Source organism: Carcharhinus amblyrhynchos, chromosome 16 (genome assembly GCF_965287045.1).
Source record: "Carcharhinus amblyrhynchos chromosome 16, sCarAmb.v2.hapA, whole genome shotgun sequence".
NCBI lineage: Eukaryota > Metazoa > Chordata > Chondrichthyes > Carcharhiniformes > Carcharhinidae > Carcharhinus > Carcharhinus amblyrhynchos.
In genome coordinates, this window is record NC_137339.1 from 24,363,754 (window position 1) to 24,388,120 (window position 24,367).

Genomic DNA, 24,367 nt, shown 5'->3' on the forward strand with positions numbered 1-24,367 from the left:
CCATTCATAGAGTACATAGGGGAGAAGGAAAAGGATAGGGTGCAGAATATAGTGTTGCAGTTACAGATAGGGTGAAGAGAAAGATCAGATTAGACAGTTTAAGACTTAGAATTCAGTTTTAGAAGCTGCTGGGTCCATTCATTCATTTGAAGAGACGAGGGGACAGCACGAGTATGAGTTTTAAAAGGGTTTTCTTTTATTGAACTGAACTTAAAAAGATTAACATGATAGAAGCAAAGAATAAAGGCTCTGAACTGAACTTAAACACAAAACTGAACTGAACTTTAACACACACACATACACATCAAAAATATATTTCAATCCTTATCTCACTGTTGGAAGTATTTTTCGCATGCTGTCTTCAACCCGTATCTCGTTATTGGAAGTGTTTCTCGCATGCTGTCTCAGTCTAGAAAAACAATCCTTACAGCTGCTATTTTTTGCTTGTATTGTGTACCCTTCAGGAATGCAGTCATTTTTTAGCTAACCCATCATGCTTTCTGATTCCACATGTAGTTAAGGCAGCCACAACTGTTCAGCTTAGCAGAGTTAGTTAACCCCTGCAGTCTAGTATTTAAATATAATTGTGCATAAGCAGAAATGTCTTAAAATGAAGTCTTTGTATAGACTGAAGCGAACAGGGATAAGCATACACAGGATCCCTTAGAAGCGCATAAGGACGGCAGTAAAAGGTTAAGTTAAGAAGTTATGTTGAGGACAGCTTGCAAGAGTTGCCTTGCTCCTGCACCATCTTTTTTTTCGCGAGCAAGCAATCCTCTACAGTCTTAATGACGAATGTATTGTGATTCTGAAGGTACTCGCTGCTAAGCTCTGCCTGAGGCTCCAAAGCTGCTGTTTGCAGCTGGCACTTGCTGGAAACATCATTTACATCAACCAGTCTTCCATATATAAGTACTTCTCACAGGTCTGGACTGATGGAGGATAGCAAATACATCTGCTTCTATTTGATTAGTCATCAGCAACAGTAAATAAAATGAGTTGGCTGATCTTGTGCTTAACTGAGCAGAACACTGAGGAATTGTTTATCGTACAGAAATGTCCTGGCGGGTATTATAGTGTTCCTGATGAGTTCTAAAAATAAACTTTGCTGTTCTCCATGTGTAAGTTTGTGGTGTATCTTTTATAAGCTTGTGGTTGAGATTCTGGGGATTCAGCGTACATGCTGTTCTTGAGTTTGTAAAACACCTTTTTGTGATATACAATGATGTTGGGTCTGAAAATCCAGGGGTTGTACTCAGGTGCAAGTGTCTGCCTGGCAGACCCAATTCAAAACTGCAGCGCGGGGTAGGACTCCAAAGGATTTGGGTCAGGAATCCTGGAAATTCTGGTTTCCCCAAATGCCATAGAGCTTCGACTGCATGACGTGCTTTTATTTTTAAAAAATCTGTCCGTAAACCAGTCTTTTTGACACGCCAGGTTCTCTGGTGAATGTTGCAAAATTGGCTGTATCCAAAGAGCAAGTCTGCAACAGAGGCAGAGGCGACTGGAGGTTCAGGGTATAGCTCAAAGTAGCTCCAAAGGAGATGCAGAGTGTCTTATAGGGTTGAGGCGTGAACATGGTGGGGTCTGTTTGAGAGAAGGAAAGCAGACTTGCTTGGGGTGTGAGGACAGAACCCTGTGCTGTTCTTGCCCCACAAGCAGTGCTGGAAAAGCACAAACCTTTTCTACCATTTAGATGCCAAGATGACCAATCCCTGGCTAATCAGGGGGTTGGATTTAAAATGGAGGTAAAAATCTGAGGAATGCACCCTCATTAAAATATTCAAATGATCAATGTCCAGTTTTTACCTATCCATGGCATTCCTCCGTCCTAATCCCTGCTCTGAAACAACTGGAAGTGGGCAGCTTGGGTTTAGATTTGAGTTATTTTACATCCCACCAATTTTTTGTGGTTAAGATACTCCTCAATCCTATAGATGGGATAGACCATTCATGCCTGGAAGAGGGTTAGGAGGATCAGCCCAGGGCTACATATGAGATCCCCCTCATCACCCACACCACCATGATTCATCCTAAAGAAACCCTTATTAAAAAGAACTTATAGTCAAAGGGAAGCCATTTTCAACATGATCTGTAATGTGCCCGCTTAAGGTTTAGACTTTTCACTAAGCTTGCAGTATCCTGCTGTGGCACTTCAAAGGGCATATGAAGGGGAATTCCCAGAATAGCTTGTAAACCTGCATCCTCCCATATCTCTCTCCCTTTCCTCTGGACACGTAAAAATAAAGCCGCCATAGTCCCATTTGATCATAGGCTGCACTCTCCTTTGAGAGGAAGAGCTGACTGATGGTGATTTAACCACGAGGACCTCAAGGGTGAGAAAGTGGAGCCTTCATGAGTAACCTCAGCTGGTACGGAAATTGAACCCGCGCTGTTAGCACCGCTCCGCATCATTAACCAGTCATCCAGCAACTGAGCTAAACTGACCCCCATGGACAAGGTGGCACAGTGGTTAGCACTGCTGCCTCTCAGTGCCATGGACATGGTTCAGTACTGGCCTCGAGTGACTGTCTGTGTGGAGTTTGCACATTCTCCCTGTGTCTGCGTGGGTTTTCTCTGGTTTCCTCCCACTAGTTTCTAGTTTCCTCCCACAGTCCAAAGATGTGCAGGTTAGGTTGATTGACCATGCTCAACTGTGCCTTAGCATCAGGATGATTAGCAGGATAAATACGTGGGGTTACCGGGAAAAGGCCTGGCTGGGATTGTTGTCAGTGCAGACTCAATGGGCCGAATAACGTCTTTCTGCATTGTAGGGATTCTATGTCATATACCCATGCAGTGAAAGAGTTTTGTTGACTCCAGCCCACAACATTCCCACCTCCATCCCAACGTCCAACTCCCCATTCCCTCCTCTCCCTTGAACTAATTGAAAAAGATTTGATTTCTATCAGAGGTTTCTGCCCGGTGATTTTGACCTTCTAAAGATGGTGGTTGGGGAAAAATCAAGGCTGAATGCTAGTGAAACCTGACTCTGTATCAAATTCAAGTCTTTACCTGTGAAGACTTGCATTCCAGCCATTCTTCACATTTCAATCTGTAATTATCTTGCAATTGTGTCTTTACCAATATATGCTGTGTCTGTGAATCTACCTCCACTTACCTAATGAAGGAGCAGCGCTCCAAAAATTTGTGATTCCAAATAAACCCGTTGGACTTTAACCTGGTGTTGTGGAACTGCTTGCTATATTACTGTTTGGTGTTAATGGATCCAAGATGATCCTGGTTTTAATCCAAAACCCAACCACAACAGAATCTGCAAATCACCAATTGTTGCAGATGTCGGAGAATCCATTCAATGAACTATCCACCTGGTCGTTTTGTGAACTGGAGCTTCCTGAAGAGGAAGTGCTCAGTTATGAAGGACATTCAGTAGTGTCTCCCCCTGATGTGGGTTCGCTACCATATCTTGCCAGAAAGGCTTGTCCAATGTGCCTTCCCACACATTGGTATTAGACGACTTGAATGTTAATTATTGGTCAGGCTACATAGGACACAACTCTACATAAATGCAGAAATTGCACTCAAAAACCTAAGCCAACTCCGATTTTGAATACTGTGGAGAATGCAGAAGTGCAAAGTACCGCTCTGCTATCCCACGGTAGATGTTCTTGTCTTTGATTGCACGGAGAGAATTTTCCCATTGCAGCCGCAGCTTTAACCATAAACGCCCTGTGGTCAAGAGCTCCGAGTCCTTTGAAATGGATGCCATTTTCCACAGATCATCATCTCCCCCCACCATTGTTACTGACTGCTTCCAAATGTTTTTCAGCTTGTATCATTTGAGTGGTGGTGAAAGTAAGTTACATGCTGTTGCCTCCTATTCCCTCACTGGGAATAAATGAGCAGTGTGCTGTGTTTAATTCTGTGGTTCAGTAATGGCCAAATGCATTGCCACAAAAAGAAAACAGACGACCACAAAAGCAGCTGCACTGCCAAGCCTTTGTGTGCTATGTTGACATTCACACGACAGAAGCCAGTAAACTTATAAATTGTAAAAGAAACCCCTGCTTCAGGCTCCAGGATTTTTGTCATAAAAGAGTTTTGGAAGGTGTTATGATCCCATGAACCTAAGTTACCAAATGATCCCCAAGTGCAGACATTACGTACAAAATTCCACGTTTTGTAATTTGAGGCATTTGAACCAACGCAAATTCAATGTGAGTCAACAGGTAAATGATATGGTAAATTTCACTTCAGATAGTCAACATAACAAAGCTACACAAGCACCCACATCACTCCCTTCATGAATGTGGCATCTCATGCATTCTCCCACTTTTGCCAACTCAAGTGTTTCAGCCCTCAAGTCACAGTCACCGGCAGGAATACTCCAACTGAGGACCAAGGTGCAGGCACCTAAAACCCCCTACCCTCCCAGGGACCATATCCCTCTATTCCCATCATATTCATGTATTTGTCAAGACGCCCCTTAAAAGTCACTTTCGTATCTGCTTCCATAACCTCCCCAGCAGAGAGTTCCAGGCTCCCACCACCCTCAAAAAACTTGCCTCCTACATCTCCTTTAAACCTTGCCCCTTGCACCTTAAACCTATGCAACGGAGTAATTGACTCTTCCACCCTGGGAAAAAGCTTCTCACTATCTACTGTGATCATGCCCCTCATAGTCTTGTAGACTTCCGTCAATCTCCTTCGTTCCAATGAGGACAAACCAAGTTTCTCCAACCATTCCTCATGGCTAATGCCTTTCATACCAGGCAACATCCTGGTAAATCTTTTCTATACTTTCTCCAAAACCTCCACATTCTTCTGGTAGTGTGGCGACCAGAATTGAACGTTATATTCCAAGTGCAACTTAACTAAGGTTCTATAAAGGTGCAGCATAACTTGCCAATTTTTCAACTCAATGCTCCGGCCAATGAAGGCAAGCATGCCATATGCCTTCTTGATTACCTTCTCCAACTGCGTTGCCACTCTGTGACCTGTGTACTTGTATACCCAGATCCCTCTGCTTATCAATACTCTTAAGGGTTCAGCCATTAACTGTATATTTCCTATCTGTATTAGACCTCCCAAAATGCATTACCTCACCTTTGTCTGGATCAAACTCCATCTGCCATCTCTCTGCCCAAGTCTCCAACTGATCTGTATCCTCTATGGTCCTCATCACTGTTTGCAAATCCACCAACCTTTGTGTCGTCCACGGACTTATTAATCAAACCAGTTACATTTTCCTCCAAATCATTTTATATATATTACAAACAGCAAAGGCCCCAGCACTGATCCCTGAGGAACGCTACTTGTCACAGCCCTCCATTCAGAAACGCAACCTTGCACTGCTACTGTCTTTCTTCTATGGCCGAGCCTGTTTTGTATCCACCTTGCCAGCTCACCTCTGATCCCATGCAACTTCACCTTCTGCGCCAGTCTGCCATGAGGGACCTTGTCAAAGCCTTACTGAAGTCCATGTAGATATAACATACATTGCCCTACCCTCATCAATCATCTTCGTCACTTCCTAGAAAAATTTGGTCAAGTTAGTGAGGCACAACCTCCCCTTCACAAAACCATGTTGCCTTTCACTAATACATCCACTTATTTCCGTGTGGGAGTAAATCCTGTCTCAAAGAATCCTCTCCAATAATTTCCCGACCGCTGATGTAAGGCTCACCAGCCTGTATTTACCTGGGTTATCCTTGCTACCTTCCTGAAACAAAGGAAAAACATTGGCTATTCTCCAATCCTCTGGGACCTTCCTTATTGTGGACATGCTGGTGTTGGACTGGGGTTAACACAGTAAGAAGTCTCATAACACCAGGTTAAAGTCCAACAGGTTTATTTGTAGCACAAGCCACTAGCTTTCAAGGCACTGCTCCTTCATCAGGTAAGTGGGAATTCTGTTCACAAACAGGGCATATAAAGACACATTTACAAAATAATAGTTGGAATGCGAGTCATTACATTGTACCTGTAAAGACTTGCATTCCAATCATTATTTTGTAAATTGAGTTTGTATCCCCATGTACATACCCTGCAGATCCCCTTGGCACTAAGGAATAATTTAGCATAGTCAATCCACCTGACTTGCACATCTTTGAACAATGAGCACACGAAGCAAACCCATGCAGACAGTCATTCGAGGCTGGAATCGAACCTGGGTCCCTCACGCTGTGAGACATCAGTGCTAACCATTGTGCCACCGTGCCGCCCCAACCTAGAAAGGAGGCACTTGACAGTGACCATGTGACATGACATAAAATATTGAAGCAAATAGAAAAAAGTAGAATCATAGAAACCCTACAGCGCAGAAAGCGGCCATTTGGCCCATTGAGTCTGCACTGACCACAATCCCACAATTCCCTACCACCATATCCCTACATATTTACCCACTAATCCCTCTAACCTACGGATCTCAGAACACTAAGGGGCAATTTTTTTTTAGCATGGCCAATCAACCTAACCTGCACATCTTTGGACTGTGGGAGGAAACCGGAGCACCCGGAGGAAACCCATACAGACACAAGGAGAACGTGCAAACTCCACACAGATAGTGACCCACGCCAGGAATCAAACCTAGGTCACTGGAGCTGTGAAGCAGCAGTGCTACCCGTTGTGCTACTGTGCCGCCTAGATTCTTAGATTTCTAGATTTTGAAATATTACCTTTGCTTGAGGTGATCATCTCACAGGGAATGCAGTTTGAAACATGTGAAAGTTAAGAAGTCATTCTTCATGTAGTGATTGATATGCAGAGTGGAGTTGCGGGTCGAAGGGTGGAAGTGGAACAGCTGTCATCATTTGAGGAACTAGTGGATGCAGCAATGGGGGTCTATAGGATCATTGTAAATGAGTGTATTAGAACATAGAACATAGAACATTACAGCGCAGAACAGGCCCTTCGGCCCACGATGTTGTGCCGACCAGTTACAAAAACAATGACCCACTAGCCTATACCAATCCCTTTTCGTCCATAAACCTATCCATAGATCTCTTAAACGCCCCCAAACTAGGCGCATTTACAACTGCAGCAGGCAGGGCATTCCAATCCCTCACCACCCGCTGAGTAAAGAACCTACCCCTGACATCCGTCCTGTAGCTACCCCCCCTTAATTTAAAGCCATGCCCCCTCGTGCTAGCTTTCTCCATCCGAGGAAAAAGGCTATCACTATCCACCCTATCTAAACCTCTAATCATCTTATATGTTTCAATAAGATCCCCTCTTAGCCGCCTTCTTTCCAACGAAAACAACCCTAAATCCCTCAGTCTCTCCTCATAGGACCTCCCCACCATACCAGGCAACATCCTAGTAAACCTCCTCTGCACCCTCTCCAAAGCCTCCACATCCTTCTTGTAATGTGGGGACCAGAACTGCACACAGTACTCCAAGTGCGGCCGCACCAGAGTTGTGTACAGTTGCAACATTACGCTGCGACTCCTAAATTCAATCCCCCTACCAATAAACGCCAAGACACCGTACGCCTTCTTAACAACCTTATCTACTTGATTCCCAACTTTCAGGGATCTATGTACACATACACCTAGATCCCTCTGTTCATCCACACTATTCAAAGTCCTCCTGTTAGCCCTATACTCGACACATCTGTTGCTCCTACCAAAGTGAATTACCTCACACTTCTCCGCATTAAATTCCATCTGCCACCTCTCGGCCCAGCTCTGCAACCTATCTAAGTCTCCCTGCAGACTACGACACCCTTCCTCACAATCTACCACACCTCCGACTTTGGTGTCATCAGCAAATTTACTAATCCACCCAACTATACCCTCATCCAGATCATTAATAAAGATTACAAACAAAATTATCAAAAATTACAAACAATCTATTAGAATAGATTGAATGACTGTTCTCATCCTTAAATATCATACCTCACAGGGCACTTACTTTCTGTCCACAAACCTACCAATTCCAGCCAGGCTTTGGTCACATTTCTATGTCAGCATCAATTTTACGAGTGTCACAGTACAGTTATAGGATCCCTACTGTGCACAAGGAGGCCATTTGGCCCATCCGGTCTACACTGATTCTCTGACAGAGTGTCCTACCTAGGCCCTCTCCCCCACCCTACCCCTGGAACCCCACACATTCACCATGGCTACCCCACCTAAGGATCAGTTTAGCGCGGTTAATCCTCCTAACCTGAACATCTTTGTGCAATGTGGAAGGAAACTGGAGCACCCAGAGGAAACCCACGCAGACACATGGAGAATGTGCACACTCCACATAGACAGTCACTTGAGGCTGGAATCGAACCCAGATCCCTGGCATTGTGAGGCAGCAGTGCTAACCATTGTACCACCGGGCTGCCCTAGTTCAAGGCACAGACATTGGCGAGATGCTCTGTCAATGGGCATAATTTTAACTGTTAAGGGGAGGTGGATGCAGGTTTGGGGGCAGAGTTTTAAAGCCCAAGAAATATAGTGTCAGTTCAGGAAGGTAACATGATTGTACCCACTTCAGGGCAAGTGGGAAACTTTAGAGCAGCTGTCAGATAAATAATTAAAATATCTAAATCCCCAATGTACTCAGGGTTTAACCCAGAATTCTGGCTTTAACGTGCGCAGGTTTGTGCAAACTGTGTGGAAATTTCCTGTCAGCCAAGTGATATCACAGCAGGAACATCATTTCAGGCTAGGAAGCCTTCAAATGGTGAACTGAAGAATTGCAGCTGTCCCCAAGTGAGAGGTTGCTGCTCACAGCACTTCTGTGCTCATACTGCTTAACAAATGATTACCAGCATCCTGGAGCTCTGTACACCCTGTTTTGGACTTTACTTAGCCTTGTTCTGCACTTCCCTGCTGTCAGCCTTTTTTTGCCTGTTCCTGTGAAGAATAAGAGGACAGGTAGCTGTTTTTCCTTCACCTGCATGCAACTCTAAGGGACAGATGGAATGGTCTCTGAGAATGCAGCTTGTATGGGGTGAGACTCTCAATGCGGGATCTACAGGCAGAACGTCAGTTCTGTCGATGAATGAGTATCAGTGTCTCAGGAGTCTCAGGTTTGCACAGCGGTATTTTGCTGATATCTGTCGCTTGCCAAGGGACCAGGTGGATGCACATTGCCAATGGTCATCAAGATGGCCATTGCTAGACTAAACCCCTGTCCCTCCAGATCTCTACCTCCTTGAAGTTCTCCTGCATGAGATCACAAGAGTTGCGAGGGGGCCTCATATGGCTTTTTGCTCTTTGATAGTCCACCCCACAATGTCCAGGCAACTCTGTTCTATTTATGTTTATCTTTCTCGTTCACTTGTCTGTCTTGTTTGAATTTAACAATGGCTAAATCTTGAATCAGAACAGAAGACTTTTCGACACAGTGACACTGTGGTTGGCACTACTGCCTCATAGTGCCATGGACCGGGGTTCAATTCCTGTCTTGGGTTGCTGTCTGTGTGGAGTTTGCATATTTTCTCCGTGTTTGTGTGGGTTTCCTCCGAGTGCTCGGGCTTCCTGCCATAGTCCAAAGGTGTGCGGGTTAGATAGGTTGGCCGTGCTAAATTGACCCTTTGTGTCATGCGGACTAGCTATGGTAAATGCATGGGGTTAGGGGGATAGAGCCTGGGTGGGATTTAGGTGGTCTCAGTGGGCCGAATGGCCTCCTGCAGTGTAGGATTCTACGATTCTATCAGTAGTATGTGACAGATACAAAATGAATGTATACAACTAAGTGACCACAATGGCAAAAAGCTTAGAAGTTCAAGGTTTAGGAGTGTGTGTGTGTGTGTGTGTGTGTGTGTGTGTGTGTGTGTGTGTGTGTGTGTGTGTGTGTGTGTGTGTGTGTGTGTGTGTGTGTGTGTGTGTGTGTGTGTGTGTGTGAATTCCCCCCCCTTATATTTTATACAAACAGTGTCATATTTACAGTGTATCCAAACCAATTTATTTACTGATTTTTTTTTGCAGGCTGCTCAACAATAACCAGATTAAAGGAATTCCACGGAGAGCCTTTGAGGAGTTGGAAAATTTGAAATATCTGTGAGTTTGCACGAAAAGCGCCTCTTGATACACTTGCTGTGGGTTGCACCGTATATTAGAAGAAAGACATGATTCAGTTGACCTTGTTTTTTTCTAAAGCAGTGTTGCTTTATAATCCGAATGTGCAGGAATAATCTTGTCTAGTGGGATAAATTTACGGAATGCTTATTTTCTGTAAGGTAATATTGATCTCTCTGTAACTCATACCTCATGCTCCACAGCCACAGTATCCATGTACATATTAAATGTGGATAATACAAAACAGCTACACCATTGGGTGGCCAAATCATGAGACATGACATGACACAAGAGTGTATCTCTTTAATAAGTGATGCCAAACATATTGCAATCTCCAGATGGATATTTTATTCTCTAGAAGGTTTTGTGTGTGCAAGGAATGCTTCTAACCCGATCTTGGACAGCGTCCAACTTTGCACAAAGCATAACTGATCATTTGTGTTAACAGATCTATTTCTATATCTTGGCACTGAAACAAGCCTCCTCAATACTCACATGCGTGCTGTAAAACAGTAGGGAGCTAGAAACTATGCCATGTATGTAAGTGCACATGCATCGAGGTGGACTGGACCTTGAGTGCAATATTTTCTCTCCTCGCATTAGATATTGATAAAGTTGTTAGAAACTTGGACAGCAAGATGGAAGACAGATGCGACACGGCTGCCTTGTCTGTCCCCTTCTAAGCTTTTATTTACAGAGGCATCCATTGCATTTCTCGCACTTCCAAACAACAACCCTGCTCCTATACATCATACCCACTGCTCTCTGCACTAACACCCCAACTGAGATGCAATTAAAATAAGGTAGGCATATTGATGCATTGGGAAGGGAATGAGGGGAGATAGACCAGCGGGAATTGGGGATAAAGGGGAAAAACAGCACCAGTGTAAACTCATAGAGTCATAGAATCCCTACAGTGCAGGAGGAGGCCATTTGGCCCACTGAGTCTGCACCGACAACAATCCCACCCAGGCCCTATCTTTGGTAACGCCACATCCCCCCCAACACTAAGGGGCAATTTACCATGGCTGATCAAGCCTACCCTCACATCATTGGAATTCGCATGAAACTGGGGCTTTGTTTCAGGAATTCATGCCCACGGCTTGTGTCACTTACTGCAGGGATGAGAATTCTATGCGTTTGAGTGAAGGAAGAATTGGAGAAGGAACAATGCCACTGTGAAGTATATGGGGGAGAGAATCTAGGAAGCATTATCAGTATTAAGTGTGGGGCTGAAGAGTGGTGTAATTTCAGAGAAGAGAATGCCTCTTTGTTATTTTGACAACCATCAGTGTAATTTAGAACATCTCTCATTGTGGTTAGCAGCAGAATATCAGTAAATATCCACAATGCTTTCCAATTCCTATCCAAAGGACTGAAGGAAAGTCATAGGATCATAGAATCCTACAGTGCAGAAGAAGGCCCATTGGGTCTACACTGATCACAACCCTCCCCAGGCCCTATCCCCATAACCCCATGCATTTACCCTAGCTAGTCCGCCTGGCACTAAGGGGCAATTTTAGCACAGCCAATTCACCTAACGCGCACATCTTTGGAGTGTGGGGGAAAACCAGGGCACCTGGAGGAAACCCACGTAGACACGGGGAAAATGTACAAACTCCACAAAGGTAGTAACCCAGATCCCTGGGACAGCAGTGCTAATCACTGTGCCACCATGCCGTCCTCATCCAAGCTTCTGCCACAAATGAAATTATGGATGTAGCTGCAGCTAAAGTTCAAAGGAGCCAAGCCTCACGACACTCGCAATGCAGCAAGTAAATCTTTTGCGGCCAACAGATTTTGCCAATGTTCTAAGTTGACCTGTATGTACTTAGGAGTTAAGGTGCAGGATGCTGAGAAGTGGCTCAGACAGAGGTGCTGAGGAAAGTATGAACATTTGTATGAGGCAGTTAGATGTTTCAAACTGCTGTTAAAAATCAAAATGAGGGTTTTTGCACACACACACACACACACACACACACACACACACACACACACACACACACACACACACACACACACACACACACACCCCTCAGCATTGAACCTAGAGTGTAAGGGACATTACATGTATGGGTATCCCCCCCACACCCGCCTCAGTGTCGAACATAGATTGTGCGGCAGATTAAATGTATCAGAAATTTAATTTTCACAATTCATTTGTTTTCATGTCTGGTTTGCGATAATTCTGATAAATAACTTGGTAATGCATTCTTTAAAATAAATTATTGCCTTACAAGTTCTTTTCCTTTTTTTAAAGCTACCTTTACAAAAATGAAATCCAGACAATTCAGGCGCAAGCATTTAAGGGGTTGGTTTCCCTGGAACAGTTGTAAGTTTAAAAATTATACTTTTCTTTATTGCTGGTAAGACCAGGATTTATTGCTCATTCCTGACTGGCTTGCTTAGGTCATTTCACAGGGCAATTCAGAGTCAATCATATTGCTAGCTTCTGGAGTCACAAATCATGGTAAGCATCACAGATTTCATTTGGTGAACCAGAGGGAGTTTGATGATAATCCAGTAGTTTCATGATCATTATTAATTAGACTAACATTTTACTCCAAATCTATGTTGTTAATTGAATTAACTTTGAACTGTCGCTCCGGCCTTCTGGACCCACAATATAACAATGCTACCTTTCCATTTACAGATCAAGACTATAACGTAATTTAAAAGCCATGATGTGTAGATGCCAGCATTGGACTGGGGTGGGCACAATAGGAAGTCTCACAACACCAGGTTAAAGTCCAGTCAGTTTATTTGGAATTACAAGCTTTTGGAGCACTGCTCCTTCATCAGGTGAGCAACACTTCGAAAGCTCATGATTCCAGATAAATCTGTTGGACTTTAACCTGGTGTTACATAATTTGAAAGGTAATTGGATAAATATTTGCGAAGAAAGTAATGGCTGGAAAGGGCAGGAAAGTGGGGTGAGATTAGATATTTTCAGTTAAAGAGTTCACTGAATGGTCACCTCTTTTGCTGTAACTTTTATAATTAAATTTCCTTTCATTTCCAACAGGTACCTTCACTTCAATAATATAGAAGTGTTAGAATCTGAAACATTTAGTGACCTTCCGAAACTTGAAAGATTGTGAGTACAGTTTTTTTGGGTCAGATAATAATGTAAGCTTCTTTACGACTAATAAATAAACTTTAAAAAATTTAAATTTTTGCTGATTTACTTTCTTTACCAAAATATCCATTTTGAATCAGCAAGGTGCAAACAGCTTTATTTAACATTTCTGATATACCTTTGACCTAACACATAGTGCTTTCAGTTACGTTGTGAGAAACTGATGTGCAAATACTCAGCATGGTCTTTTAAAAAATTCTCTATTCTTTATTTTAAGTAGGCTTAAAAGTAGGCCTCACAAGTAGGTTTACATTAACACTGCAATGAAGTTACTGTGAAAATGGTGTTATGTAATGAGGCTGGTAGAATTAGGGACCTTGCGGTGAAGGATCCTCTTGGGGAGAGTGATCATTGTATGGTGGAGTTTCTGGTGCAGATGGAGGAGGAGAAAGTGGGTTCCCGGACACGCGTCCTTTGTTTGAACAGAGGGGAGCACGGTAGGATGAGAGAAGAATTGGCGAATGTTGACTGGGGGAGGTAGGTCTGCTGAGGAGCAGTGGAGGATCTTTAAGGAGATCTTTCTTGGTGCTCAGCAGAAATTTATTCCGATGGTTAAAAAGGACCATAGGAGGAGAGGTAATAAGCCGTGGATAACGAAGGAGGTGAAGGAAAGTGTTAAATTAAAAGTGGAGGCGTTTAGAGTAGCTAAGAGTAGTGGGAGAGAAGAGGATTGGGAGAGGTTTAAATGTCAACAAAGATTGACAAAGAAGTTGATAAAGAAGGGTAGGAGAAACTATGAAGCTGGGCTAGCACTTAATATAAAAAAGGATAGCAAGAGTTTTTATAAATATATAAAAAGGAAGAGGCTGGCTAGGGTGAACATTGGACCCTTAGAGGATGAGAGGGGGGACTTAGTGGTAGGGGATGGGGAAATGGCTGAGGTCTTGAATAACTTTTTTGTTTCGGTCTTCACGGAGGAGGACATGAATAATTTGCCGGGTGTTAGTGATGGAAAGGTGGTAGGACTGGAGGGTCTCAATGACATTGTTGTTACTAGAGAGGCGGTGCTCGACAGACTGGAGGGACTGATTGTGGACAAGTCCCCAGGACCGGATGGAATGCGTCCGAGGGTTCTGAAAGAAATGGCGGAGGTGATAATGGATGCGTTGGTGGTTATTTTCCAGACGTCGCTGGATTCCGGGGAAGTGCCGGAAGATTGGAAAGCGGCTAATGTTACGCTGTTGTTTAAGAAGGGTGTCAGGCAAAAGGCGGGGAATTATAGGCCGGTTAGTTTAACGTCTGTTGTAGGTAAAATGTTAGAATCCGTCATCAAGGAGGAAATAGCGAGGCATCTTGAGGGGAATTGCTTGATAGAGCAGACGCAGCACGGTTTCGTTAAGGGGAAGTCGTGTCTGACAAATTTATTGGAGTTCTATGAGGATGTGTCTAGGGCGGTGGATAGAGGAGAGCCGGTGGATGTGGTCTTTCTTGATTTTCAGAAGGCGTTTGACAAGGTACCTCACAAGAGGTACCTCACAAGAGTTATTGCAGAAGGTAAGGGGGCATGGAGTTGGGGGTAGGGTGTTAGCGTGGATAGAGGATTGGTTGTCAAAAAGGAGGCAGAGAGTGGGGGTTAATGGGTGCTATTCGGATTGGTGGTTGGTGACGAGTGGAGTGCCCCAGGGGTCGGTGCTGGGGCCTCAGCTTTTTACCATTTATATAGATGATCTGGAGGAGGGAACCGAGTGTATGGTGTCGAAATTTGCTGATGACACCAAGATTGGTGGAACGGCAAATTGGGCGGAGGGTGGGGAGAGTCTACAGAAGGATCTAGATAGGCTGGGCGAATGGGCCAGGAAATGGCAAATAGAATTTAATGTTGGCAAGTGCGAGATGGTCCACTTTGGTAGGAATAATGGTAGGAAAGACTATTACTTATGTGGCGAAAAACTGCAGCAGGTGACGGTGCAGAGGGACCTCGGGGTCCTTGTGCATGAGTCGCAAAAACCCAGCCTGCAGGTGCAGCAGGTGGTCAGGAAGGCTAATGGGATGCTGGCCTTCATAGCGAGGGGGATTGAATATAAAAGTAGGGAGGTCTTGCTGCGGCTGTATAGGGCATTGGTGAGGCCGCAGCTGGAGTACTGTGTGCAGTTTTGGGCGCCGTACTTACGCAAGGATATTTTGGCCTTGGAGGGAGTGCAGAGGAGGTTTACTAGGCTGATACCGGAGTTGAGGGGGTTGAGCTATGAGGAGAGGCTGAATAAACTAGGCTTGTACTCGTTAGAGTTTAGAAGAATGAGGGGAGATCTCATTGAGACATATAAGATGATGAATGGGATGGATAGGATAGAGGTGGAGAGACTCTTCCCGCTCAGAAAGGACAGTAGGACTAGGGGGCACAGCCTCACGATAAAGGGGGGGGCAGTTTAGAACGGAGTTGAGGAGGAACTTCTTCACTGAAAGGGTGGTGAATCTCTGGAATTCTCTGCCCGTTGAGGTGGTGGAGGCTGCCTCGCTAAATATTTTTAAGACGCGGGTTGATGGGTTTTTGATAAGCAAGGGGATTAAGGGTTATGGGGAGAGGGCGGGAATGTGGAACTGAGCCACGACAGATCAGCCATGATCTTATTGAATGGCGGGGCAGGCTCGAAGGGCTAGATGGCCTACTCCTGCTCCTATTTCTTATGTTCTTATGTTCTTAAAATCCCCTAGTCGCCACACTCTGGCACCTGTTTGGGTATATGAGGGGAAATTTAGCATGGCCAGTGCACCTAACCAGCATGACTTTCAAACTGGAAGAAACCGGAGCACCCGGAGGAAAACACATAGACACAGTGAGAATGTGCAAACTCCGCACAGACAGTGACCCAAGCTGGGAATTGAACCCGGCTCGTTGGCGCTAACCACTGTGCCACCGTGCTGCTCCATTTCTTTTTGGCATTGAGATAAATAATATGTTTAAAATAAATGTGTTAATGTCTGACAAAATAATGGAAGGAGAAATTTCTGTTTAGATATGTTTAAATGTTGATACTCCACAATTACTTGCTTGCTTTATGTTTGAGTGACATTGAGAATCTTCTAACTAAATCCAGAACACGGCAACTGCCTGGAACAAGATCTGATTTGTAATTCTTTTGAAGTAAACATGTATAAAGTGCCTTTTGATGCATCTGAAATTAACTAGCACTTTTTAAATCAATGTGTTCTGTTTAATTTTGCAGGTTCTTGCACAACAATAAACTATCGAGAATACACCCAGGGACCTTCCACCAACTTGAATCATTGAAAAGACTGTAAGTAACAACATTTGGTGGGATTAAGCTATTGTGAATTTCTGAGTGTATTTGTATTCAAAGGCTTGAATGGCTTCACTGTGTGCCAAGGAGGAGTAATTTGAAAACTTGCCTCCTTGCCTTGCAATCCAATTTTCAAGTGCGGGCTATTTGAAAATTGCAATTGAAGTCATATACCAAGCAATTCAACAATAGCATAGCTGACCTGTATGGGTAGGGTAAGAGTGAAGCCCACCTTCAGTCAAAACATTTTTAACCAGTGTGACACTGAAGCAAAGTGGTGGTCAGTAAGTGCATTCACTGCCGTGATAATGGGCAGATATCCTCTTGCTGGCTTCTGTTGGTGGTTTAGATCACATTCGAAGGGAGCTTGGAAGGACATTTAGAGGAAATTGCATCATATCCTTTGACAGCACTTTTTTTAAAAAACTCCTCCCATCGAACAGAACAAGTGCAGCAGACACATGGGAAGACTACCACCTGCATTTTCCCCACAAAGTCTCTCACTCTCCCGACTTGAAACCAGATCGCCATTCCTTAACTACCACTGGGTTAGAACCATAGAATCCTCGAAATGGTACAGAAGGAGGCTATTTGGCCCATCGAGTCTGCACCAACTCTTTGACAGAGCATCCTACCAAAGACCATCCCTATAACCCCACGTATTTACTCCACTAACCCCTCTTGGACAGTAAGGGACAATTTAGCATGGCCAATCAATCTAACCTACATATCTTTGGACTCTGGAAAGAAACCGGAGCATCTAGAGGAAACCGAGGCAGACAAGGGGAGAACGTGCAAACTGACAGTCACCCAAGGCCAGAATTGAACCCATTTCCCTGGGCTGTGAGGCAGCAATGCTAAGCACTGTGCCACTCATATTCTAGAATCCTAGATCTCGCTCCCTAACAACACTGTGGATATACCCTTTTTTTAGGACGTGGGCATCACTGGCTGGCCGGTATTTATTGCCCATCCCTAGTTGCTGGAGGGCAGTTGAGAGTCAACCAGGCCGGGTAAGGACAGCAGATTTCCTTCCCTAAAAGACATTAGAGAACCAGATGGGTTTTTCCGACAATCGAGAGTAGTTTTCTAGTCATCAGTAGAATCGTAATTTCAGATATTTTTTATTGAATTCAGTTTCCGCCACCTGCTGTGGTAGGATTCGAACCTGGGTCCCCTGAACATTAGCTGAGTTTCTGGATTAATAGTCTAGTGATAATACCATTAGGCCATTGCCTCCCACTGTGCCAAATTGCTGCTGCAGTTCACCACCTCCTTCTTGAGGGCAGTTGGTGATGGGCATTAAATGTTGCCCTAGTCAGCAGCAGCCATGTTGTGACAAGGAATAAAACAAAATTAGAAGGAGATTGTAACTTCCTCCTACGCCAAAACTACTGTGTTTAAAGAGAAAGGGGATGGAAACGTTTTGATTGCAGGTTTTGCACTGCTGTTGATTGAACCATGAAGGGTAGGAGCTCCTCAGGGTTTGCTGTCACATTGGACAGGGATTGATGGAAACCTCAGAGAAGTTGTATAAATGCAGTTTCTCTGGGATTTCTGCAATTGGGCTAAGGTTGTGGCAGAAATTTGGGGAAATCCCTTTCAGAAATTAGATCCATGGGTATTATCTGCCTAAAAAGGTCAAACGTGGAAGTATGGAGTTGCTTTTGAAAGTGGCTCCACTTTAATAAAAGATTAGGCTTATCCCGCTACAGTGATCAAAATGATAGTGTTCCAGGAACCATTGACATTCCAGGTGATGGTCCATTGCTGCCATTATATCAGCATTTATTTTCACTGGAACTTGTTGGCTACATGCCAATCACTTGGTGGCACAGTGGTTAGCAGTGCTGCCTCAGGGACCCGGGTTTGATTCCCGGTTTGGGTTACTGCCTGTGTGGAGTTTACACATTCTCCCCATGTCTGCATGGGATTCCTTTGGGTGCTCTGGTTTCCTCCCACCATGTGAAAGACATGCTGGTCAGGTGCATTGGCGATGCTAAATTCTCCCTCGCCGTATCCAAACTGGTACACTGTTCAATCTACTTGTGTGTCATATGTAGTAACTCAAAAACTGCTTCTTCTACTGTAAGCCTGGAGGTTTATTACCCTCAAATGCCCATCAGAGCCCCTAGTCAGCGAAATGTGATGACTAGGAGATTTCCATGGTAACTTCATTGCATTGTTAATGTAAGCCTACTTGTGACTTAATAAATAAACTTTAAGCAAGTATTATATTTCTCTTTTTTAAGTCCAGTTCCAGGTACCTGACATCCATGAGCCATTCCTTGGTGCTTATGCTCTTGAATTTAGCTTCCTGTGGACCAATGGTGATTTGCAGGCTTAGTTTTACTTGGGTTTGCATGTCCTGCCGCTCTTCTGTGTATTTTGTGTGGCTAGTCTTCACAAAACCAGAGATTTTACTATGGTGAGCTGCCGTATAACCTCTCTTTCGGGAGTTGGCAGCACCAACACTGGAGTACGGTAATAGTAAAGCAGCAGAGATGGAATAGAAATCTCTTCATGGGAACACACCCAATGTGTGGGCCTTTGTTTAATCATTTCAGCGAGGGGAAAAAAGGCTCCATTAAACCAGTTGGCACTTCCATCAATGCCCCAAAATCAAAGTCATTAATCTGCCTTTAGCAGCAGATTGAGATTTGGTGATAAGACGATGTAAGTATTTCCTGCTGCTTTTGGGAATTGATCTATTACCTGCCAGTGTGACAGGAGAGCTTGTAAAAATCTACTCAGTCAGTCACACTGACTGATTATCACATCTCAACTGTTCCTGGAAAACAAATTGTTCATCAACCGTCACAGAACATTCTGTGTCAATGAAGAATTATACCTTTTTTTTCCCTAATCGAATGCCACCATCTATTATCCTAATAAATGGATCAATTTGAAGTAGGATGGGTGGGTGCTTAATCTGTTTGACTAAGAGGATTGAGCTCTTCGTGGGCTGGAATTGTCATGGAGGTGATGGACCCCATCCTCCAGCTGCAAGCTGCTTTTTTTTTCATTCATTTGTGGGATGTGGGCGAGCATTTATTACCCATTCATGGGGGCATTTAAGAGTCAACCACATTGCTGTGTCACATGTAGGCCAGACCAGATAAGGATGGCAGATTTCCTTCCCTAAAGGACATGAGAGAACCAGATGGGTTGTTACAATGATTGGCGATGGTTTCTTGGTCACCACCAGATTTTTAATTCCAGATTTTTATTGAATTCAAATTTTACTGTCTGCTGTGGTGGGATTCGAACCTGGTTCCCCAGAGTGTCACCCTGGGTCTCTGAATTACTGGCCTAGCAACAATGTCACCACGCCACTGCCTCCCCGAACCTGCTTCCACCAGCCTGGGAATCCATGACAGTCATTGGGTGATTTATTGTCTGAGGTCATATCTTCCATCGCCATGTAGGAGGATATCCCATCTCCAGGTTTTGCTGATGAATCAGACAGGGCGACCTCACTTGAGCCAGTCAGACAGGCATGGCGAAGAAGTAAGGGGCAATAACTGGAAGGCTGGGTGGGGGCATTCAGTGAGTTCAAACAGGGGTTGGGAGGAGGGTCTCCATCAGGAATAGGGTGCCTGAACAGGAGGAAGAACCCTGCCCCACCCTAGTCTTTCTCAGGTTCTGGTGTATTTCAAGCTAATTTGATTTATTATTGTCACCTGTATTACTGAAAAGTATTGCTTCTTGCGCATTAACAAAGCATACCATTCATAGAGAAGGAAAGGACTGAGTGCAGAATGTAGTGTTACAGTCATAGCTAGAGTTAGAAAAAGATCAACTTAATGTGAGGTAGGTCCATTCAAAACTCTGACGGCAACAGAGAAGAAGCTGTTCTCGAGTTGGTTGGTACATGACCTCAGACGTTTGTATCTTTTTCTCAATGGAAGAAGGGATATATAATTATGATTATTTTCAAGGCAGTGTCTAATATTAATGAGAGTGAGATCTAGGGAAGGTGCAGTGATGATGTATCCCCGATTTGCTAACCTAAACTTTGAGTAGTTCCATAATTTGGAATAAGTAGAATTACTTTATATTGGGTTTTATTTGAAACAGAATTTTGGAATGGGACTGCTCTTATTAAATAGCCACTGTCACGGAGAGCACGAGCCCTCTTGTTTATGGTCCAAACCATTCCAGGGGTTTTCACAAGACCTACCTCAATAGTTTTAGTAAATAAAGTAATGCATGTCCCAGTCAACAGATGTGCAGATTTTGTTTCAACACTTTCTTTTTCATTCATTCAGTGTGACCACTAGTAGGGCCATATCAGAGATTAATCCTAATGGATAGCAGCAGTTCATGTGATCATCATGTCAAAATTGTAATGGCAGAGAAGATGGCCATTTAACTTATGGGTTAGCTTTCTCTGTACATATCCCCTTCTCAAAGAACAAAGAACAGTACAGCACAGGAACAGGCCCTTCGGCCCTCCAAGCCTGCGCCAATCATAATGTCTGCCTAATCTAAAACGTTATGCACTTATGGAGTCCATATCCTTCCATTCCCATCCCATTCATGTATTTGGCTAGTTGCCCCTTAAATGTCACTATCATACCTGCTCCCACCACTTCTCCAGGCAACACGTTCCAGTCATTCACCACTTTCTGTGTAAAAAATTTGCCTCGCACATCTCCTCTAAACTTTTCCCCATGCACCTTAAACCTATGTCCTCAAGTACTTGACTTTTCTATGGTAGGAAAGAGTATCTGACTACTCATTCTGCCCAGGCCACTCATAATCTTGTAAACCTCTATCAGATCAGCCCTCAACTTCCGTCATTCTAGTGAGAACAAACTGAGTTTATCTAACCTCTCCTCATAGCTAATACTCTCCAGACCAGGCAACATCCTGGGAAACCTCTTCTGTATGCTTTCCCAAACATCCACCTCCTTCTGGTACTGTGGCAATCAGAATTGTACGCAATAGTCTAAATGAGGCCTAACCAGGCTGTACAGCTGCAGCACGGCCTGCGAATTTTTATACTCAGTGCTCCAACCGATGAAGCCAAGCATACTGTATGCCTTCTTGACTACCTTATCCACCTGCTTTGCCACTTTTAGTGATAGTGGACATGTACACTCAGGTCTCTCTGCCTGTCAATACTCCTAAGGGTTCTACCATTTTCTGTATAATTCCTACATGCATTGGACCTTCCAAGTGGCATTACCTCACACTTGTCCAGATTCATCTGGCATTTTTCTGCCCAACTCTCCAACCAGTCTATATCTTGCTATATCCTCTGACAATCCTCTTCACTATCCACAACTCCATCAAGTTTTGTGTCATCTGCGAACTTACTGATCAGACCAGCTCCAAATCATTTATATACACTATAAACAACAAAGATCCCAGAACTCATCCCTGTGGAACATCACTAGTAAGAAGTCTCACAACACCAGGTTAAAGTTCAACCAGTTTATTTGATAGTAAACCCACAAGCTTTCAGAAATGCCGTTCCTTTGTCAGGTGTGCATCTCCACATCAGAACATCGCTAGTCACAGCCTTCCATTCAGGAAAGCACCCCTCTACTGCTACCCTCTGTTTTCTATGACCAATGCTTTAGAAATGGATTGATGGATAGTATAGATTTGAGCTACATGATCACCGCCTCTCACACGAACTCGAATATCGACTCCAGCAAATCTTTCCTTGCCCAACAGCAGAACTGGTTCCAACAGTTTGTACTGCAAGGTTCTTGGCTCAGTCTGTTCCAGAGGCCTTCCATTTACTTTGATAAGGCCATTTCCTCTTTTACAGTGGGCCACAGCAGTTGCTGTTTTCTTCCGCCCAAAAACCTGGACCGATTGCAAAGGACCTTTTGCGGGCTTCTTCCCGTTGCTGCCAAGCGGAGCTGTGGTAAAAAAAGAGGATTGGTTCTATGACCAAGCCAGTCTGTATTCACATTGCCAGCTCTCTTCTGATTCCGTGTGACTTCACCGTTCATACCAGTCTATCATGAGGTATCTTGTCAAAGGCTTTACTGAAGTCCATGTATACAGCTTCCACTGCCATTCTCTCATCGATCATCTTCTTCACTTCCTCGAAAAACTCGATCAAGTTAGTGAAGCATGACCTCCCCTCCACAAACCATGCTATCACTAATAATTCCATTTATTTCCAAATGGGAATAAATCCTATCCCTAAGAATCTTTTCCAATAATCTCCCTACCACTGACATAAGGCTCACTGGCCTCTAATATCCTGGATTATCCCTGCTGCTTTTCTTAAACAATGGAACAACATTGGCTATCCTCTGGAACTTCATTTGTAGCCAATGAGGATACAAAGATTTCTATCAACACCCCAGCAATTTCTGCCCTTGCTTCCCTCAGTATTCTGGGGTAGATCCCATCAGGCCCTGGGGACTCATCTACTTTAATGCTTTTTAAGATGCCCAATACCTCCTCCTTTTTGATATCGACATGACCCAGAATATCTACCCACCCTACCCTAGGCTCTTCATCCATCAAGTCCCTCCCTTTGGTAAATACTGAGGAAAAGTATTCATTTAGTATCTTGCCCATTTTCTCTAGTTCCATGCACAGATTGTCTCCACTATCCCTAAGTGGACCAATCCTTTTCCCTGGCTACCCTTTTGCTTTATAGATACATATAAAATGCCTTAGGATTTTCCTTAATTCTATTTGCCAAGGACTTTTCATGATCCCTTTTAGCCCTTCAAACTCTTTCCTTAAGTTTCTTCCTATGTTTTTTATGTTCTTCATCTCTCCTAAGCCTTTTAGACCTTACGGATGCTTCCTCTATTCTCTGCCCCCGTAACCCTCAAATGCCTATCTAATTTCCTTATGAAATCATTGATTGTCTCTGCTTCCACTACCCTCGTAGGCAGTGAGTTACAGGTCATTACCATTAATTGCGTAAACCCCCCACCCCTCTATTCCCCCAGGGGGCAATAGATGAGGAGGACTTGAAGTGGGTTAGGGCACAGAGCAATGTCGGTTGCACCCAGGATAGCAATGGAATAGTCAAGTTGGGAGGTATCGATGCTAATGAATTTTGGTGTTCTAATTCAGGATTAAACCATCAAAGAGATAAAATTGCCAAGAGTGCCTCGAGGCCCACTGATTTAAACAGACAAGCAAACATGAAATACTTGGTAGCAGAAGCAGTTTTTGAGTCGCTACATGTGACACATAAGTAGATTGAATGTTCCTTATGATAGGAATAAATCTTCCCGGATGTTTAACAAAATGGTGCACACACTCCCTAAACAATTGAGCTGCGTACTCTGTGAATTGTTCTGGCATTGAGTTTACAGTATTTTTATTAAAATTTTATTTTGCAGTCGTTTGGACTCCAATTCACTGATCTGTGATTGTGAGTTAATGTGGCTGGCAGAACTGCTAAAGAAATATGCTGAACATGGTAACGCCCAGACAGCTGCTACCTGTGAACATCCCAGAAGGCTACAGGGGCGGTCGATTACAACAGTAACAGTACAGGAATTTAATTGTGGTAAATTGTCTCAGTTATTTCATTCTTGTTAGCTAGTTGATCCCTCTGAACTTATTCGTACGTGGTGGTGAGCCTTGAGTAGGGAGGTGGAACTCCTCCAGGGGAGCAAAGCTGTTGGGCAGTTAATATAACACTAAGTGAGGGAATGAACCTGCTGGGCAAAGGTGTCTGTGTGGGGTTTGCACATTCTCCCTGTGTCAGCGTGGGTTTCCTCGGGTGCTCCAGTTTCCTTCCAAACTCCAAAGATGTGTGAGTTAGGTTGATTGGCCCTGCTAAATTGCCCCTTAGTGTCAGGGGGATTAGCAGGATAAATACATGGAGTTAAGGGGATAGGGCCTGGGTGGGATTGTTGTCAGTGCAGACTCAATGGGCCGAATGGCCTTCTGCACAGTAGGGATTCTATGATTCTCTGAAGTGAGGAGTGGGTGGGAATTGAACCAAGCATTGAGACTTAAGTTCATGAAGCACTGGAGGGAAGTCTGGTTGCTATACTTTGCAACCTGGA

General features: G+C 44.0%; 1 protein-coding gene and 1 pseudogene across 2 annotated transcripts in view; one reads left to right on the forward strand and one right to left on the reverse strand.

The window, feature by feature from the left end:
* LOC145353895 (peroxidasin homolog) overlaps window positions 1–24,367 on the forward strand; it is a 180,617-nt gene that overhangs the window by 94,707 nt on the left and 61,543 nt on the right. For both annotated transcript variants that reach the window (XM_080204846.1, XM_080204847.1), the window contains exons 3-7: window positions 9,891–9,962; window positions 12,241–12,312; window positions 13,006–13,077; window positions 16,284–16,355; window positions 23,693–23,862. In XM_080204846.1, coding sequence (XP_080060972.1) covers window positions 9,891–9,962; window positions 12,241–12,312; window positions 13,006–13,077; window positions 16,284–16,355; window positions 23,693–23,862 — 458 coding nt within the window. The remainder of the gene's footprint in view (window positions 1–9,890; window positions 9,963–12,240; window positions 12,313–13,005; window positions 13,078–16,283; window positions 16,356–23,692; window positions 23,863–24,367) is intronic.
* On the reverse strand, window positions 21,918–22,413 carry LOC145354071 (small ribosomal subunit protein uS9 pseudogene; annotated as a pseudogene).